Below are 20320 nucleotides of genomic sequence, written 5' to 3'. Positions count from 1 at the left end.
GGTAAGACAATGGATATGGATCGTATCTTTCTATGATAGAGTATTCATTTTTTCACCCTGAATATTGAATCCAATGGTCATGGTCAAATTGATCAGGCAACTTAGAATGAAAGGTAGCATGTTACTCGTAATCTCTTGAAGCAAATTAATACATTATGACCCTCCCCAGACCCCGCAGAATCGGGAGCTTCGTGCACTGGGTACGCTCTTTTTTAGGGTTTGCAGATTTAAATGAATGAGTTACTATTCAGACTTCTAATTGGGGATAAGAAAATGGATGTGAATTGAGCTGCAGAATGAAGAACAAATAGAATTAATAAATTGCTATCAAAATTCTAAATATTAGGTAAGAAAATGCATATGATTTGAACTCTGTAACCAAGAGCAGAGGAAATCAATAGTAAAACAAATTGCCACAAAATTAAGAACAGTTAGAAGGTGGAGAAGAGACGAATGCTAAGAAGGAGGATCGCATTGTGCTTTTAATGTAGTTCTTGCCTGAAAGTCATCAAACTAGAAGCCAAACCAGAATCTGTCTCAAAGGGATTTGACTCGATTAGGGTTAAACTAAGGAAATGGGCTAATTTAGGTTTAGGGTTTATAGAAGTGGGTCATAGTTCGAGAACTCGCGAGATCTCGGCGAGTTTCTCGGTTTTTTGAGAAACCGAGACAAGATGGGATACAATACAAAATAATACTAGATCTCGGCGAGATCCCGGATCTCGGGTCGAGATCTCGGATCTCGGGTTGACCCATGGAAATGACCCATCTACTATGTATTTACTTACCCAACTCGACATATCTCGCGAGATCTCGGATTTCAGGTCGAGATCTCGGGTTGACCCATGGAAATGACCCATCTACTATGTATTTACTTACCTAACTCGACAGAACTCTTATATGCTTGCTGTGGAGCACTGTATGCAACATTACAACAACACTATGTCATGGGAAGACTATATGGCACTAGCGGGGACTGAATATTTGATTCAAAGTCATTTTATGTGATGATAGTTGTAACACTGTTAAACAGTTTGGTGTATCACTTTAACATTTCTAATTCTTATTTAAGTTGTTTAGCTATTAATTGAATGTTTTGCTTGCTTTCTATTACTAAATTATGTGTAGAGTAGGGTATTTTAGTACGTCATCGCCTACCAACCTATGGTCCGAATTGAAACTCATATTTGAACTTTGTTGTTGCAAAATCTGATAGTGCCATTGTGTTTAAATGGCCTAAAATAGGCTGAATGCCAAGCTTCAGACCCAAACTAGGTCTAAAACCCACCGAGTTGAGCCTTCGAGTCGAAAAAAAAAATTGCACCAACTCGGCGAGATCTCGACTCGACTCGGTTTTTCCAAGGGCCGAGTTGGTACCGAGACCTAAGTTTTAGTACCTTGGTTAGGGTTAAGGTAAGGCTGCTGTTTTACTAATTCTAGTGATGTATTAAACTCAAGATTAGCAACAGTGAATGTAAACAGAATTGGCAGCAAGGTTGATGGAGGGAATTAGGTTAGATTAGGGTTAGGGTTAGGAGACGGAAGAGTGGAGATCTTAGGATTTGGCTGGGCAGATTTGTCCCCAACTTGGATTGAGTTTTCAAAAGGGCAGGGGAGCACTCGATCAAAAGATGGGTTGATTCCACAGTTGGTTAGGTCTGGGCAGGGCGTAGGATTTGGAGGAAAAAAAGGAGAGAAGGGGAATCTAGGGTTTGGGGATGTTAAAGTTGTAGTTGATGAACATTCTTAAAAACAGAATTTGTTGAAGATGAATGAACCTTGAAACCAGAGCTTGAATGTAGAACAGTAATGAAGACGATAAAGTAACCAAATAAACTACCCGGGCTTCCCACCACAAGGTGTCAATCGGATCAAACACCGATTCCTTCAACCTTGATCAAACACAAGACAAAATCTTCTTGGAGAAGACAAATTGCAGACCAGCAGCTTTGAAGAGTTATTTTTTCAAATTGTGAGGTAAAGAGGAGCCCCACGATTCACTTTATTTAAAGGGCCAATGGCCCAATTCCTATTCAGGCTAGGAGTAGAAAACCCCCTAGCCGACTCTAATTACATCAACACCTCCTCTCTCAAAACCGTGGAGAGGAGGGGGACAATTAAGTTGTCATGTGACAACTTAAATTATCACATGACTTCTAAAACAAATAAAAAGAATTTACTAATTTCACTTAAATTGAACCACTGGTTCAAACCAGCTTTGGACCGGTTCAATTTAAAACACAGATTACATCAAAATAAAATTAAATATAGAAATCTACTAACTGCTAACAACTCTAACAACTACTTGGACTGCTTGGACTTCTTCTTCTTCTTCTTGCGGACATAAGTCTTCAAATCTGCATCAGCTTTACTTTTTCTTAAGAGAAGTAGAGTTATTTGTAATGTAAATGGTTTGTTTCCTATGAAGTGTCACTGTATAACATATTGGTGAAGACTACTAATACCTTTTCCATGGAGAAACCATAAATAAGTGTGTATCCAGTGCAGGAGGATCCCGCCACTTCGGGGTCTGGGGAGGGTCATAATTTACGCAGCCTTACCACTGCTTCACGGTGAAGACAACTAATACCTTTTTCATGGAGAAACCATGGTAACCAGATATCTTAGAATCTGTATGAATCTTAGCCATTACCACTCATTTTTGCCTCTGAGTTATGAACGATCATGCAATGAAATTCTTGTGTATGTCTAGGAACTTGATTTATGCCTTATTTAGGTCAATGATGCTAATGTGAAGGTTGTTAGAGTGTCTGCTGTGAATCTAAAATTACCTTTGGGAGGGAATCCTTGGATCATTTGAGTCTTGAGACCCTGTTCTTGACAAATGTACCACGTAAGAAAACTTAATCTCAGTGGTTGGTAAAATTTCTTTTGTATACTCAACACTTCAAACTGCACCATATTGTTGATACTCATGGCCCAGTTATGGTGTTGTAGAAGTTAAGAAATATCAAACAGTGCTTTCTGGGAACTTGGGTACTCCATAAAAGATCATTTAATCAATTGGCAGTTGGAATGTAGGGCCACATATTCAAGGGATGATGCACGAGCATTTCTAGCAACAATTATCAAAGGGATTAATTTTAGTTTGGTTTTTCACATGGAGTACTGTTTCTACTGTAGCATGGGTCACATTGAATCAGCTTTGGGAATAGGGGTTTAATTGTATTTTTCCTTATTCTGCTTGGCAGTCTAAAATTTTAACCTCACCTCTCCCCCATTTCATTTTTCACTTTTAAACCCAATTTCTCAAACCCCAGCTTATTTCTTAAAGACATACATCCTTTTTCATAACACAAATAATGTAATAAACTGTTACCAATTATTGATTCACCTCAAAAATTGACACAAAAGATACTGATTTAATGCAATGTGGTGTTTGTTTAATCATTCAAAAAATAATTTATTTGCTTCTTTTCTTTTTTCTAGATTTTTTGTTTTACTGTGTTTAGAGAAGATTCGTATACTGGTTACTTAGTGATGGATTAATCCAGTCCACAACATCAGCAATTGGCCGACACTGTCTATAGTTACTAAAGCATGTGATGGCTCTGTCAAATTTTTCCAACCAAAAAAGAAAAAAATGCCCAAGACTTTACAGATGGTCTGTGGCATGTCATTTTCTTTCATGGAAAAGGCTAATGGAGTATATATTCTTCGCCGAATCTGTGACAAGAATTAAAGTTTGGTTTTCAACATGTTTTGGTGAAACAAATTTGAATTAGCTTAGCCAATGTCAGATTAATATGAAGCAGGTTGGCCATTATTGAGTTGTCTACATCATGACTTGTTTTGGTACCTTGACATTAGTCCAATATCTGATTATTATGAAACAGGTTGAATATAATTGAATTTTCCACATTGTGACTTGTATTGGTACCCTTGATATTGAGATGGCTTTGCTTAGCCACTCAGACTCGGCTGAAATAACCTGTGTGTGTGGGATGTTAATAGCTTTTGTGATGGGGACATCATGCCACACCATTACCAGAGGCCCTTTGTCCACCACTACCAGAGGCGTAGGAGACTACTTCCACGGAACCAGTGCTGTGGTTTGATGATGATATCAGAGGCTACAGGCTAGCACGGGGCTGTTTAGACATCTAGGGCTATTTTTGTCATTTTCTTTTTAGTATTTATGTTGAGTAAGTGAAGGGCATTTTTCGTATTTTTATTTGTTTAATTCTGCACTTTAGTTTCAGCCTTTATAACTTATGTGTGGGCACTTTGGGTACTTTGGTTGTTTCTTTTTGCTTTAATTAGGTTAGGGGTATTTCAGGTATTTCATTGTTTAGTCTTTATTTAAGTTGTATTGAGACATTGAATGGTATTAATGAATGAATATTGAAAAAGACTTGCGGCAAGAGCAGTCCCCTCCCCTTCTACGATTTTCTCCCTCGCAAGGTAATTCTCGATCTCTCTCTTTCTCCCTCATCTCTCCCTCTCTCTTTCTTTCTTCCCCTTCCCCACGGCTCTCCTTCCTCTCCTCCCTTTCCCCCCCCCTGCTGCTGCGTGAATCCTTTCTTCCCCCGCCTGCTGCTGTCGTGACTTCTTCCTTCCCCCCCTGCTGCTGTCGAGAATCCCATCCCCTCCTGTCCCTTGCAACCGAAATAACCCAACCTCCATCTCCATCACTCCCCCTCCATCTCCCCAGTCGTGGCCCCCTTTCCCCTTCCTGTCCTTGAACCGAAACACCCCCCCAGTCCCATTAACATTTTTTCCCTTCACTTCCCCTCAGCCGAACCCTTTTCTCTCCATCTCCCCCAACTGAGAGTCCTTCTTCCCCTTCCTAATCCTGTCACTAACCACCCCAGTCCATTCCCAGGTTTTATCTTGTAACCTTAACCCCCAAACCAACCTCTACAACCCATCCCTTCTTTAAACCTTGAAACAGAATTTTTTTTAAATTTATGTTTGTATGATTCCCACTCTTTTCAGACCTGAAACAGTATTTTTTGCATTGTCTACATTGTTTTGGCATTACATATATTCCTAGTGCTTCTAATCAGTGGCTTATTAACTTATATGGACTGTCATGCATGCCTACTGAATCTTTGAATGCAATGCCATGAATCTTCTTGCTTAGCTGTGTGGAACTAACCATATATGGTGCTGGAATTGATTCCTAAGACCCAAGGTGTTTATTCATTTGATTTATGTTGATAATTGCTATTAGTAAATTCCGTTTTGTTATTTCTAATGCTGAATGTAGCATCGTGCAAACTCCAGCCCTTGTTTCAAGTCCATATTAGAGTGTAGTGATCTGTGGTCCTGTCCTACTGCAGGATACCTTAGCTTCTGGGGCTTGTCCTGCATCAACCTGGTATCAGAGCATGGTCTAGAAGTCTAGCTTTCTTTTATTTCATTCTAGGAACAACGTGTCTTAGGGTCTCCCATGTCTTCCCTTGCTTGACCACTCGTAGTGGTAGGTCATATCAACCTATGGATCCACCCCCAAACTTTGAAACACTAATTAGGGAAATTCAAGCCGAGCTGCATGCAAGCAGAGAAGCTCGAGAAGCTCAAACCTGTAACAGATTAGCAGCAAAAGAATAACAGAGAGAGAAGAAGAAGAAGAAGTAGAGAAGAGAAGAGAAGAGAAGGAAAAGAGAGCTCGATTGAGAGGGTCAAATCTCTCACGATTTGGTTGAGGGCAAATCGTGAGAGAGCAATCTTATTTATAAAAACAGCACTTAAGTGATTTACAAGTGAACTCCCCAAAATACCCTCACAATAGAATAAACCCAGAAAGAATAAAACAGAAATATAAATAAGACAAAAATACCCACAACAACTAGTAAATATAAAACGACTATTCTTAACACTCCCCCTCAAGCTGGAGCGTAGACATCACCAAGATCCAGCTTGGAACAACCACTCAAGAACTGAGGTCGAAACAAAGCCTTCGTAAACATATCTCCAAGCTGAAACTAGGAACGAACAAAAGGAGTAACAATCAGCTTTTTCTGAACAGCATCTCGAACAAAGTGACAGTCAACTTCAATGTGCTTGGTTCGCTCATGAAAAACAGGGTTGTTGGCAATATAGATGGCAGCTTGGTTATCACAGTACATCCCCATGGGTTGATCACTGAAATAACCAAGCTCACGAGCAAAAGAACGAACCCACATTAATTCTGCAGTTGTATGAGCCATAGCTCTGTACTCTGCCTCTGCACTGGAACAAGCAACAGTGGTCTGTTTCTTGCTCTTCCAAGTAACCAAATTACCTCCAAAGAAAGTGCAATAGCTTGTAGTGGATCTTCTATCGCCATCAGAACCAGCCCAATCAGCATCAAAGAACCCAACAATGCTGGTATGACCATGGCGACGATAAACCAGCCCCTTACCTGGAGCACCCTTGAGATAGCGTAAAATACGACAAGCAGCGTCCCAATGCACTTGCTTAGGTGTCTGCATGAACTGACTAATAACCCCCACAACAAAGGAAATATCGGGTCGAGTAATTGTAAGGTAGATAAGTCTACCGACCAGACGTCGATACTGATGTGGGTCACTAAATTCCTTGTCATCAGAAGTGCCGAACTTGACATGGGGATCCATAGGAGTATCAATAGGTTTGCAACCCAACATTCCTGTCTCATCAAGCAAATCAAGAATATACTTCCGCTGGGATAGGTGAAGACCTCGAGAGCTACGAACAACCTCAATGCCAAGAAAGTACCTGAGGCTACCCAAATCCTTGATCTGGAAACTGTCATGCAAATACGTCTTTACCTGTGCAATCCCAGAAGCATCATTACTAGTAACAATAATGTCATCGACATAGACTGCTAAGACAACCACGTTAGACCCCTGACGTCTAACAAATATAGAATGATCAGAGTAGCATTGAGAGAACCCACAATCAGCCACAACACTGCTGAATTTATCAAACCATGCACGGGGAGACTGTTTCAGTCCATAAATTGCCTTATGAAGGCGACAAACCCGGACACTATCCTCCCTCTGAGCAACATAACCAGGAGGTTGCTCCATGTAGACCTCCTCCTGTAGATCACCATAAAGGAAGACATTTTTCACATCCATCTGATAGAGGGGCCAATCAAGATTGATTGCCAAGGAAAGCAAAGTACGAACATAATTCAATCTCGCAACATGAGAAAAAGTCTCCCCATAGGTCTGTGTAAACCCCTTGGCAACCAAACGGGCCTTGAGTCGTTCCACAGTGCCATCCGGATTGTACTTAACCGTGTACACCCAACGACACCGAACAAAATCCTTACTAGGCGGTAGATCAACCAACGACCAAGTCTTACGAGAGACCAAGGCATCCATCTCCACATCCATAGCATTTTTCCACCCAGGATGGGATAAGGCAATTGTATAAGAATTGGGAATAAAGGTAGAATGTAATGTAGCAGCAAAAGCACGATAATGGAGAGGAAGATGAGAAATAGAAACATAATTGGCCAAGGGATAAAGGGGAGTTTGAGTGCAAGTGCGAGTACCTTTTCGCTTTGCAATAGGGAGATCATCAATGTCTAAAGTGGGATCCGCAGGCAAGATGGCAGCTGGTGGTGGAGGAGGAGCAGCATCAATAGGTGGAGGTGGCAGTGGCAGTGGCAGTGGCAGCGGCTGTGGTTGAGCACGGCGCGTGTAGACCTTTATTGTGGTGGAGTCAGGATCTGCAACTAATGGGACAGGAGGAGGGACAGGTTCAGCAATAATACCATCAACACCACCATTATCAACACTCAGATCAACATCAATGGAAGAACCAGCAAAATAAGGAGAGTTTTCGAAGAAGGTAACATCAGTGGAAACAAATTGCTGACGAGAGACGGGATCAAAACACCTATAACCCTTTTGGGTACGAGAATAGCCAAGAAACAAACACTTGACAGCCCTAGGAGATAGTTTATCAAGGCCAAGACGAAGCACATGAACAAACATTGACAACCAAATACACGAGACGGAAGAGAGAAAACAGGCCGATCAGGAAAAACAATATTGAAGGGAATTTGATTATTAAGAACAGTGGAAGGCATACGGTTAATCAAGAAACAAGCGGTTAATACTGCATCAACCCAATAGACTTTAGGGACATTCATATGAAACATCAATGACCTAGTAATATCTAACAAATGGCGATTTTTGCGCTCTGTACACCATTTTGCTGTGGTGTGTAAGAGCAACTAGTTTGGTGAAGGATGCCATTGTCAGAACAAAAAGAAGAAACCTCACGTTGTATCATCTCTAGGGCATTGTCAGTACGCAGAATTTTTAAAGGAATACCAAATTGAACACGAATTTCATTATAAAATTGCTTGGAAATAGAAACAAATTCAGATTGATCCTTCAAGAGGTACAACCATGTCATACGAGAATGATCATCAATAAAACTAACAAAATAAGAAAAACCTAACCGACTCTTGACCCGACAAGGGCCCCAAATATCAAAATGAACTAACTGAAACAAAGAAGTACTCCTAGACTCTGGACTCAAAGGAAAAACAATACGATGATGCTTGCCAAGCTCACAAGCTTCACATTCAATGCGGGAGACAGATTTGCAGCTAGGAACAAGATGGCACAACTTCGATTAGGAAGGATGTCCAAAACGATAGTGCCAATGTAACGGGGACACGCCAGTAGAGGTAGCAACCGCTGCCATAGTAGTAGATGCCAAATCAAAATAGTAGAGGCCACCCTTCTTATGCCCGCCACCAACTGTCGTCTTTGTTGCAAGATCTTGTATGACACAATGAGAAGGATGAAAGGTTATAGAACAATTTAAACTCTTAGTTAATTGACTAACAAAAAGAAGATTTAAAGGAAGCTTAGGTACATGAAGGACATTAGTCAAGGAAAAATCAGAAGTTAAGGGGTGGATAGTCCAATCAGTAAAAAAATTGAGGAATAAAAAAAACCCCAAAGCAGCAGTCGATGTTGAGAAGAAACCCCAGTAGAAAAGGGAAAAATCGATTTCACAGGGTATTGGAAAATCGATTTTTCAGATGCAAGCAAGCCTCACCGATCGTGAGAAAACTCTTGCAAAGATCGAGCATAGGCACACATAAAAAATATCTTGAATATCGGGGAATCTTAGTCTTTCATTAGGATACGACTAAGATTGAGCAAAAATCGACATCGGTTCTTTGTGAACCACGAAAAAAAGGAGCGAGGGAAGGAGAGACCTTCAAAACAAGAATTAAGGTACAAACAATCGATCGAATTAGTGCTCCGATACCATGTAGCAGTTAGAGCCCTAAGTCCGATCAGCAAGAAAAGAATAACAGAGAGAGAAGAAGAAGAAGAAGTAGAGAAGAGAAGAGAAGAGAAGAGAAGGAAAAGAGAGATCGATTGAGAGGGTCAAATCTCTCACGATTTGGTTGAGGGCAAATCGTGAGAGAGCAATCTTATTTATAAAAACAACACTTAAGTGATTTACAAGTGAACTCCCCAAAATACCCTCACAATAGAATAAACCTAGAAAGAATAAAACAGAAATATAAATAAGACAAAAATACCCACAACAACTAGTAAATATAAACGACTATTCTTAACAAAACCGATAACCTCCGTACCCTCGAGCAGAACCTCCACACCCTTACCGAGAGGCTTACTATTGTGGAAACATCAGTCCCACGCACCGACAGGCAACCAAACCATGATGAACCCGATGATGCCTACTCTGAGGATGAAGGCAGATTAGAGGTTCCCAACCTAGGAAATGGTCGTGGTAGAGGTAGGGGTAGAGGTCATGCTCTCCGTGGGCATTGTGCTCAGAGAAACTATGTCCCACACAGGGATGATGAAGACTTTGAGCCATATGATAGAGGATTCGATGTCAGAAGACTGGTGAAGGTAGATGCACCCTCCTACGATGGCCAGATCGATGTCAAAGTCCTGCTTGACTGGATCAGGCAAATGGACCGGTACTTTGATTTTTATGGTATGTCTGAAGAAGTCCGTTTTAGGTTTGCTAAGATGAAGCTAACTGGAGCCGCACAAGACTTTTGGACTAAACTTGAGTACCAGGAACATGATCAAGGTTAGGAGGCAGTGTCTACTTGGGCTGAGATGCAGGAAAGGCTCAAAGGGGAGTTCTTGCCTATCACCTATAGGCTGCAACTCCTAAATAACATGAATTCCTTGAAGCAAGGTAAGCTGTCTGTGATGGAGTATATGGGGCTAAATTCAATGAGTTAAAGATTAGGAGCCGTACCCGTGAGGATCGGGAGCAGACAATGTCTAGGTTCTTGACTAGACTCAATTCCGATATCCAGTTACACATGGCACCCCACCTAGTGCGTGATGTTCCCTAAGCCTTTAGAACAACTTTAGAAATTAAAAAGTTCATGAGATCCTTTCCCCTGAAGAAGAGTTTCTCGACTGGAGACTCGAGCTTTACAAGACCTCCACAGTCTTCCACAAACCCCCCTAAGCCTCCCAATAACCCACTAAGAAATTTTGACAGCAAAGACAAGGGTATCTTGGGAGCAAAACCATCAGTTGGAGGTCAAATGCGGTGTTTTAAGTGTCAAGGTATTGGACGCATTGCTAGAGAGTACCCCACCCGAAATCTCTATACGGGAAATCTTGAGGATTATGATCAGGGTGATGATCAAGATGGTGACTACGACGATCATAATCCCAAGGAGTTCATTTCTGATGAGGCAGTCGATGAGGAGACCGACACCTCTAGGTTAGGAGTTGTGCGATGCATGGTCCCACAGACCCTACCCGATGATGAGCTTGAGGTAGTTGACATCTCTCGTCCGGGTGTTGTGTGTTGCATGGTCTCACAACCCAAGGGTAGCGATGACTGGCGGTGAACCAATATTTTTATTACCTATACTTGCCACCAGGGTAAAAACTGTCGTGTCACCATCGACAGTGGGAGCTGCATGAATGTTGTTGCCCAAAATGTTGTGTCTAGAATGGGGCTTAAATCTGAGGCTCACCTAAAGCCTTACAAGGTTGCGTGGGTTGATCAATCTACTATTCCCGTTACATTGAGGTGTTTAGTCCCCTTACACTTTGCGGGCTATGAGGACAGAGTATGGTGTGATGTCCTAGACATGGATGTCACCCAAATCATCCTAGGGAGACCTTGGCTATATGATAGAGACGTCACTAATTATGGAAGGTCCAACACCTTTGTGTTTGAATTCAATGGGAAGAAAATTCGATTGAACCCTAGTGCCCCTAAGGAGGTGAAAGCTCCAGAGAATAAAGGTAGTACTTCTAAACAAACCCCCAGGAAAACACTCAACATCTTAACTCAGAAGCAATTTGAAAAAGAGTGTAAAGAATCCGAGGTTGTCTATGCTTTGGTTGCGATACAGAGTAATGCAGATTTATCACGCCTACTCACTGAGGCGCCTAAAGAAGTACAACCTTTGTTGAGGAAATTTGAGCAGTTGTTCCTTGAGGAGTTACCAGACGAGTTACCACCTATGCGTGACATTCAGCATGCTATCTATCTTGTGCCATGCTCCTCTCTGCCAAATTTACCTCACTATTGTATGAACCCCAAGGAGCATGCCGAACTGAAAAGGCAAGTAGATGAGCTACTCCAAAAGGGCTTCATTCGAGAGAGTCTTAGCCCATGTGCAGTACCCGCCTTGCTCACGCCACAGAAAGATGGTACATGGCGTATGTGTGTGGATAGTAGGGTCATTAATAAGATTACTATTAAGTATAGGTTTCCCATGCCTAGGCTTGACGACATGCTTGACATGATGGTTGGCGCTACAATCTTTTCCAAGATTGACTTGACGAGTGGGTACCTCCAGATAAGGCGACCGGGGGATGAGTGGAAGACCGCCTTTAAAACAAAGGACGGCCTTTATAAATGGCTAGTCATGGCATTTGGTCTGTCAAACACCCCTAGTACCTTAATGAGGATCATGACAGAGGTGTTGTGACCATTCATGGGGAAGTTTTTTGTGGTCTACTTCGATGATATTCTTATCTACAGCAAGACTAAGGAAGCTCACCTTGATCACCTGAGTCAGGTTTTCCAAACCCTTTTGAAAGAGAAGCTTTATGCTAATCTTAAGAAATGTACCTTTTTAAGCGACCAGGTGATTTTCTTGGGTTTTGTCGTATCGGCAAATGGAGTTAAGCTGACCTCAAGAAAGTTAAGGCGATAGTAGAGTGGCCTGAACCAACAAACATTCCTGAGATGCGAAGTTTCCATGGTTTAACCACTTTCTATAGTCGGTTCATTTACAGGTTTAGTTCCATTATGGCTCCCATTACAGATTGCATCAGAAAAGGGGAGTTCAAGTGGACTTAGAGTGTTTCATTGGCCTTTCAGGAGATTAAGAAATCAATGACAGAATCCCCAGTTCTGCGTTTACCTGATTTCTCCAAGGTTTTTAAAGTAGCCTGTGATGCATCAGGGGTCGGAATAGGAGGTGTCCTTAGTTAAGAAGCACACCCCGTTGCTTACTTCCGTGAGAAACTGAATGAAGCCAAGCAACGATACTCGACGTACGATAAAAATTTTTATGCGGCAGTCCAGGCTTTACGCTATTGGCGATACTATTTGCTACCGCAAGGATTCTTCTTGTTTTCCGATTATCAGGCCCTACGATATCTGAGCTCCCAAAAGAAACTAAACCCCAGATATGCCAAGTGGGTTGAATTTCTACAGGAGTATACTTTTATGCTTAAGCACAAGCCTGGGGTGGAGAACAAAGCTGCCGATGCCTTGAGTCGAGTTAATGCTTTATTAAGGCTTTACGGTGCATCTGGTCGTGTGAAGTCCCTCCTGTACAGTCTAAGTGTGCAAGTTGTTGGTTTTTATCGGATGAAGGATTAGTACCCTACTTGTCTTGATTTTTAGAGGAGTCTTTACTTCCCTCAGCGGGGACCCTCCGGGCCTCATCTTGATTATATTCTGAGGGACGGGTTCCTGTTCAAAGGGAGCCGCCTTTGCATTCCCAGGACTTCACTGAGGGATCATCTGATCTGGGAATTGCATAGCGGAGGAGCTGCTGGCCATTTTGGCTGAGACAAGATCATTCCCCTTGTTGAGGACCGATTCTATTGGCCTGGCCTACAGAGAGATGTGGCAAGAGTTGTTCGCCAGTGTCGTGCTTGTCAGACTGCGAAACAACAGAAACAGAACCCGGTTCTTTACACTCCTTTGCCTGTGCCCCATGCCCCATGGCAGGACCTTTGCATGGATTTCGTGCTCGGTCTGCCCAAGATTGCAAGAGGCAATGACTCGATCTTTGTGGTCGTAGATCGATTCTCAAAGATGGCTCATTTCATTCCATGCTCGAAGACATCTGATGCTTCTGCGGTAGCAAGATTATTCTTTAATAATGTCTTCAAATATCATGGGCTCCCTCTCACTATAGTGTCTGACAGAGATGTCAAGTTACTTTTGGCGAAACCTGTGGCACATGCTAGGTACTAAGCTCCGGTTTTCGTCTGCATTCCACCCTCAGACTGTCGGTTAGACTGAGGTTGTCAATAGGAGTCTTGGCAACCTTCTTCGATGTCTCGTAGGTGAGAGTCTAGGTACTTGGGATTGTGTCTTGTCTCATGCTGAGTTTGCCTATAACATGTCCAAGAATTGGTCGACTGGTCTGTCTCCCTTTGAGATATGCTTGGGCACAGCCTAAAGCACCCATAGATCTTACCCCTGCACTAGTTAGTTCTAGAGTTAGCGAGTCAGTCGAGTCTTTTGCACAACGCTTACATGATTTGCATGCAGAGATAAGACAACGGATTGGTTCTAGCAATGATCAGTATAAATCTTATGTAGTTGTTCACCGTCAGCTGCAGGAGTTCAAAGAAGGCGATATGGTAATGGTCCGGATCCACCCGACTAGGTTTGTTAGAGGAAGAGTGAGCAAGCTCCATGCTCGCCAAGCCCATTCAAGGTAATCAAGAGGATTGGTGCCAGTGCATACGTGATTGATTTGTCAGCTGATATGGGGATTAGAAATATATTCAATCTTGAAGAACTTGCTCCCTATCATGGCCCAGATACCAAACCTTCACCTTACCCAGATGCATTGGACGACTCCCCTTTTGACATTAGCCAGCATAGCCCTACCCTACCTGCTACTACCCCCCTCCTTTACCTCATTTTGCGACCAGGCCTGAAGAGATTGAGGATGTACTTGATGAGAGAGTCATATCCACCACCCAAGGGGGGAGATGAGAGTTCCTTGTAAAGTGGAGTAGAAGACCGGCAAGCGACAATTCTTAGATTCCATTTGATGACTTCCAGAGCATTGATCCCGACCTCCTTAAGCTCTACCAGAGTTTTCAATCACCAGAGATGAATTCTTTGTAGGCGGGGAGGATTGATGGGGACATCATGCCACACCATTACCAGAGGCCCTTTGTGCACCACTACCAGAGGCATAGAAGACTACTTCCACGGAACCAGTTGCTGTGGTTCGATGATGATTTCAGAGGCTACAGGCTAGTACGGGGCTGTTTAGACATCTAGGGCTATTTTTGTCATTTTCTTTTTAGTATTTAGGTTGAATAAGTGAAGGTTATTTTCGTATTTTTATTTGTTTAATTCTGCACTTTAGTTTCAGCCTTTATAAATTATGTGAGGGCACTCTGGTTGTTTCTTTTGGCTTTAATTAGGTTAGGTGTATTTCAGGTATTTACATGTTTAGTCTTTATTTAAGTTGTATTGAGACATTGAATGGAATTAATGAATGAATGTTGAAAAAGACTTGCGGCAAGAGCAGTCCCCTCACCTTCTACGATTTTCTCCCTCTCTCAAGGTAATTCTCGATCTCTCTCTTTCTTTCTTCCCCTTCCCCATGGCTCTCCTTCCTCTTCTCCCTTTCCCCCCCTGGCTGCTGCGTGAATCCTTTCTTCCCCTCTCTGTTGCTGTCGTGACTTCTTTCTTCCCCCCTGCTACTGTCGAGAATCCCATCCCCTCCTGTCCCTTGCAACCGAAATAACCCAACCTCCATCTCCATCACTCCCCCTCCATCTCCCCAGTCGTGACCCCCTTTCCCCTCCCTGTCCTTGAACCGAAACACACCTCCCAGTCCCATTAACATTTTTTCCCTTCACTTCCCGTCAGCCAAACCCTTTTCTCTCCATATCCCCCAACTGAGAGTCCTTCTTCCCCTTCCTAATCCTGTCACTAACCACCCCAGCCCATTCCCAGGTTTTATCTTGTAACCTTAACCCCCAAACCAACCTCTACAACCCATCCCTTCTTTAAACCTTGAAACAGAATTTTTTTTAATTATGTTTGCATGATTCCCACTCTTTTCAGCCCTGAAACAGTATTTATTTTGCATTGGCTGCATTGTTTTGGCATTACATATATTCCTAGTGCTTCTAATCAGTGGCTTATTAGCTTATATGGACTGTCATGCATGCCTACTGAATCTTTGAATGCAATGCCATGCATCTTCTTGCTTAGCTGTGTGGAACTAACCATATATGGTGCTGGAATTGATTCCTAAGACCCAAGGTGTTTATTCATTTGATTTATGTTGATAATTGTTATTAGTAAATTCTGTTTTGTTATTTTTAATGCTGAATGTGGCGTCGTGCAAACTCCAGCCCTTGTTTCAAGTCCATATTAGAGTGTAGTGATCTGTGGTCCTGTCCTACTGCGGGATACCTTAGCTTCTAGGGCTTGTCCTGCATCATTTTGTTGTTACCTGACTGCTGTATACCTGATATTTTGTAACAATATTGCAGTTATTTAGTATTTATTATAGCATTTGGATGCTTTGTTGCTGACTATGTTTACTCCTGCATTTCAGTGCGTGTAGGTTCAGTATCAGATGCAGTTATGCTGAAGCAAACATAAAGGAGGACTTTCCATCTGCTCCAATAGATGTTGTGGCTGATGTGAAGACTGAGCGGGTATGAGCTTGCAAGCAATATCAGAAACACCACCATTTTCCTCCTGAACACCATTTAAGCTGTCATTTGAACTCTAAACTAAAATTTTTGTCTATAGTAGATTGTAGTCTTGGGAGGTAGTGGTTTTGTTGGTTCTGCGATATGCAAGGCTGCAGTTTCCAAGGGCATAGATGCTGTAAGTGTAAGTAGGTGAGTCCAATGCTTTATTTAAATTGTTACTGTATTTTTATATCTGAGTTTTGTGCCCCTCTGGATGGACAAGTGATCATTAACCTTCCAATTTATTAGGGTTTTAAACTTAATGGGCTCATTGGGATCTTGTCTACCTACATATGAATTCAATTTGATTATGTACACACACAAGGTAACTCAACTTGGGAGTTGGGATCCATTGGATCAGAAGACATTGAAACTATTTGGGACTTGCTTTGGCAGTCTATCCTTAAATATGAAGCCAGCCCAAATGCCATAGATAGGTTTTGGAGCTACTCCATTATCTTTGTTATTTATTATATTTCCTACATAAATATAAAAGAATGCCTTTAAGTGAAAATTCCTTAAAGAAAGTTATTTGAATGAGGACAAATGTTCCCTACATGGTCCTTGTAGGAAGCCTTTCCTTAATGGTCAAAATATCTGCCACATGGCATCTCTGCCTAGTCCCAAATTTTCATGTGAAAATATAAAGCTTTGAGATCTAGTTGAAAATTCAAGTTTGGCGCAACTTTGTTTTAACTGTCAAATATTCAATGGTAAAAGTCATAATATGGTGTGTCATATATGGGGAATATTAGACCAGAAACTTGATATGTTGATCATCCAAGGCGGGGTTTCCCATCTAATGGCTGGTTTGACTAGAGATGCCCTCCATATGGTGCCACAACCGTTTATGACGTTTTCAGAAGTCACAAGATAGATCTGAGCCATCTGTTTTCATGGTTTTTCCTATCTAAACCATCTGTTCCTCCTCAGAGTTGGGAGAGTGCATAGTAATGACTAGAGTACTAGTGCATGTGTCGACATACACGGGATGCATTCCAATACATGGGGATATTTGATTGAACTATACTCTGAAATTTGACACGTGGCTAATCTAGACCATGTCATCTCTATCTTTAAATGGTCCGAATGGACACATCATCTGCTCACGTTGCAGAATAGGCAAATGTTTTCTTGCATAGCCATGTAAAATGATGAATTTCAGGGTGCACCTCAATCCAAGGATAAAAAACTCGGGTTTCAACCTGGCTGAAACCGAGTTTTGGTCAAAACTAGTCGAAACCTGGGATTTTTTCCCAGTGATGGGGAAACCTTGGTTGGAGGAGTTTCTGTTGAAACATGGTCAAAACTGTCGAAACTGGTATAAACATGGTCGAAATTGTCGAAATGAGGTATTATATAGGCCTGGTTCAAGGTGGTTCAACCATATTTTGACCGAAACATGGTTGAAACTGGTCGAAACCACCGAGTTTTGGTCGAAACCCTGGATTTTTTAAAATCACTTTTGAACTCGTCTTGGAAACCTGCGAAACCGAGTTAACTCAGTGGTTTCGACAGGTTTCTGCTTCCACGCCTCAATCTACCACATGGAAGAGTGGTGTGCTAAATCTGACCTATAAAATACCTTGTGAATTGTTTGGACCATAGTTGAAAAGGGGAATGGGAAAAAATGGTGGTTCGGTATGGATGTGTTTTAAATGGTTCAAAACTTGAATGGAATTCTTAAATACGGTCAAACATTTCGAGAACGAAAAAAAAAAGCTAGATGGTACAGGTTTTAAATGTTTAGAATTGAAAAATATGGGATAAAAAAAATGCCAATATGCACACTTTTGTGTGAAAGTGATGTAGATCACAAATCCATATGTACCCGCAGGAACAAGCCCCAAAACCAGCCCAACAAGGTTGTGGATTTGACTGCTGTGAGAGGCAGCCTGGTCCGATTATGTGGCAAGTTTTTGTTGGTTCAATGGAGCGTCACCTAAAGCAGCCCGAACTACTTCCAAGAATAAAAAAGAAGTTACTGTTCACATGAACAGTACCCTAACTACTGTTCACGTGAACAGTGTTATGGGTCCGTAAGCCTTGAATGGAGAAGGAAGTCTAAGCAAAATTTTGAGATTCTGTGGGCCTCACAGAAGATAGCAAGACAAAACAGATTTTATTGCTACCTCTAATAGTTTCTATTTTAGTGTCCTTCCTTTTGTTTTAGAAGGCTGATATATAAAGGCTTAGCAGTTTCTAATTCTAGTTAGTTTCTATTTTCAATCAGTTGCCATTGTCACTAGTTGCTAGATTTAGTAGTTTCTATTTCCTACTTTCTATTTTCAGTTAGTTTCTATTTTCTACCTTATATTTTGTAAGCCGGCTTAAGCTATTAATAGGCCCCCCTATTGTAAGGAAGGATCAGAATTGGAGAATAGAATTTGTGGCCAAGCTTGCCATCGGTTTTGGGAGAAATTCCGTTTCAACAGCTGGGATAGCTGTGGGTGAGAGACCCAGGCTGAGAGAGCCATTCCCCTACCCCCATTCTCTTCTATCTTCTCTTCTTTATCTTCTTCTCCTTTTTCTTCTTATCCTTTACGTTCTCCATTCATATGTAATAGAAAACAAAAAAAAAAAAAGAAAAAGAAGAAGAAGAAGAAGAAGAACAGAGTTTTAGTTATTTAATTTGTTCCTTATCGTGTTGATTGTGGCTTCAATAGATCTCCTGCTGGTTTCCCTGGTTCGAGGTCAACTTCTGCATTAGAAAGTGTCTTCAATCCTTCATTCTGGAAAAGATCTCACTTTATAATGATGAATTCAATCCTGAACCATGACCAAGGGATGGCTCTAAATGAAGCTATGAGAAGGTCTGTGGCTTGGATTACAACATGGGGTCTCGGTAGAGCCTAGAGAGTATAACAGCGAGTGAAGATAACAATGAGCACTCGAGGGCCTTCTTTTTGGTACTCAGGGGCCCATGAGGACCCAATCTGTGTTTTTTAAAGGGCCAAATTTACCCTAGCTATGACGTACTTAACTGACCAGAAAACAGTTTAATCCCACATTGGTACATTATGGAAGGTGACAGATATGGACTATTATAAAAGGAAACTAGGTCTTTTAGAATCAGCACACCATAGAGTCACTTGCTCATGTAGTGCACAAGGGACCCACATGATATTATATTCAATTTTTTAGAAGTTTTTTTGTGGGTTCTTTTGCATTTCAATAAAACGGAAACACACATTTTAATTGGCCTGTTTTTTTTTTTTAACCCGAATATTCTCTGGGACCCGGGCCAGCCCCTAAAATTTTATTAAAATCAGCCAAAAGAATAGTAATTACAAGGGGGGACATGCCCGCCTTACCCCAATCCAATATAGACATAAGAGGCACTCCACCACTCAAACAAAGAGATTATTCACCACCCCACCCAGCCTGATCAAGCTACTTCCTTAAGACCGGCAGACCACTAGCATCCTCAAGTGTTATTCTCCGAAGGCCGGGGGGAGGTCAGTCCCCCCTTGAAATTCCGTATCCACTGCTGAATTGCATGCCAAATTTGCCAACCAGTCCGCTGCCCTGTTACCTTCCCTGAACTTAAAGTAGATTAGAGGTTTAATAACCCTAACCAGATCAATAGTTTCCTGGAACCAATACCAGCCCTTCCAAGACCCACACCTCCCCTTGGCGATGCTTTGAATTGTTGCCCTCGAATCCGAGTTGACCGCGACCCCTGGCACTTCCAGCCTGGTACAAAGCTTCAGCCCATCATTCAAAGCCCTAAGCTCGGCGCAATGGAGTTTGTACAATCCCCATAAAATTTTGAGAAGGCAGCAAGAACCACTCCCTCTTTATCTTTAATGATGCCACTGCCACCACCCATACCCAGGTTCCCTTTACAGGCACCATCAACATTAAGCTTCATCATATTAGAGGGGGGACACCAATACACAGGTATAGGCTGCCTCCTGGTGGGGGAGTGATGCGAAACACCAAAATAGCTTAGAATGAGAGCTTCCTTAAACGTTGGAGGTTTTGTACTCGTTGAATAGAAGGGAACCTCCCCAATCCAAAGTCTAACGGTTTCAACAATTGAACTCGCCGGGCGAGCTTTTTCTCCATGCCTTCTATTATTCCGCTCTTTCCACAGCTCCCAAACAATAAAGGAGGGAAGCAGACCAGTAATAAGTCCGCACCTGCTCTTATCATTAGCATGCCCCTGCCAGAAAAGAATCTTCTCCCACACCCCTTGAAGAGGCACGTCCTCCACCTCAAGCACACGAGAAAAGAATGACCACACCTTAGAGGCTGTCCCCCCACCCCTAATGCCAAACAATGTGAAGTCGATTCACATCTAGGAACACCACAACACAAGCATTTAGAGACAATAGGAATGCCCATCCTCCTCACGGCGTCATCTGTGGCCACATCCCCGCATAGCAGCTGCCAAGAAAAAAACCCCACTT

General features: G+C 42.1%; 1 protein-coding gene across 1 annotated transcript in view; it reads left to right on the top strand.

Moving 5' to 3' along the window:
* Positions 1-13260: 13260 nt before the first annotated feature.
* Positions 13261-20320, top strand: part of LOC122647786 (uncharacterized protein At1g32220, chloroplastic) — a 60856-nt gene continuing 53796 nt past the window's right edge. Inside the window, 4 exon segments of the mRNA XM_043841099.1 lie at positions 13261-13415; positions 13580-13814; positions 15741-15866; positions 15967-16055. Of these exon segments, the coding sequence (XP_043697034.1) occupies positions 13261-13415; positions 13580-13814; positions 15741-15866; positions 15967-16055 (605 nt within the window).

The sequence above is a fragment of the Telopea speciosissima genome, unplaced genomic scaffold (genome assembly GCF_018873765.1).
Source record: "Telopea speciosissima isolate NSW1024214 ecotype Mountain lineage unplaced genomic scaffold, Tspe_v1 Tspe_v1.0160, whole genome shotgun sequence".
NCBI lineage: Eukaryota > Viridiplantae > Streptophyta > Magnoliopsida > Proteales > Proteaceae > Telopea > Telopea speciosissima.
Note: the sequence above shows the minus strand (reverse complement) of the source record. Positions and strands in the feature narration are given on the sequence as shown.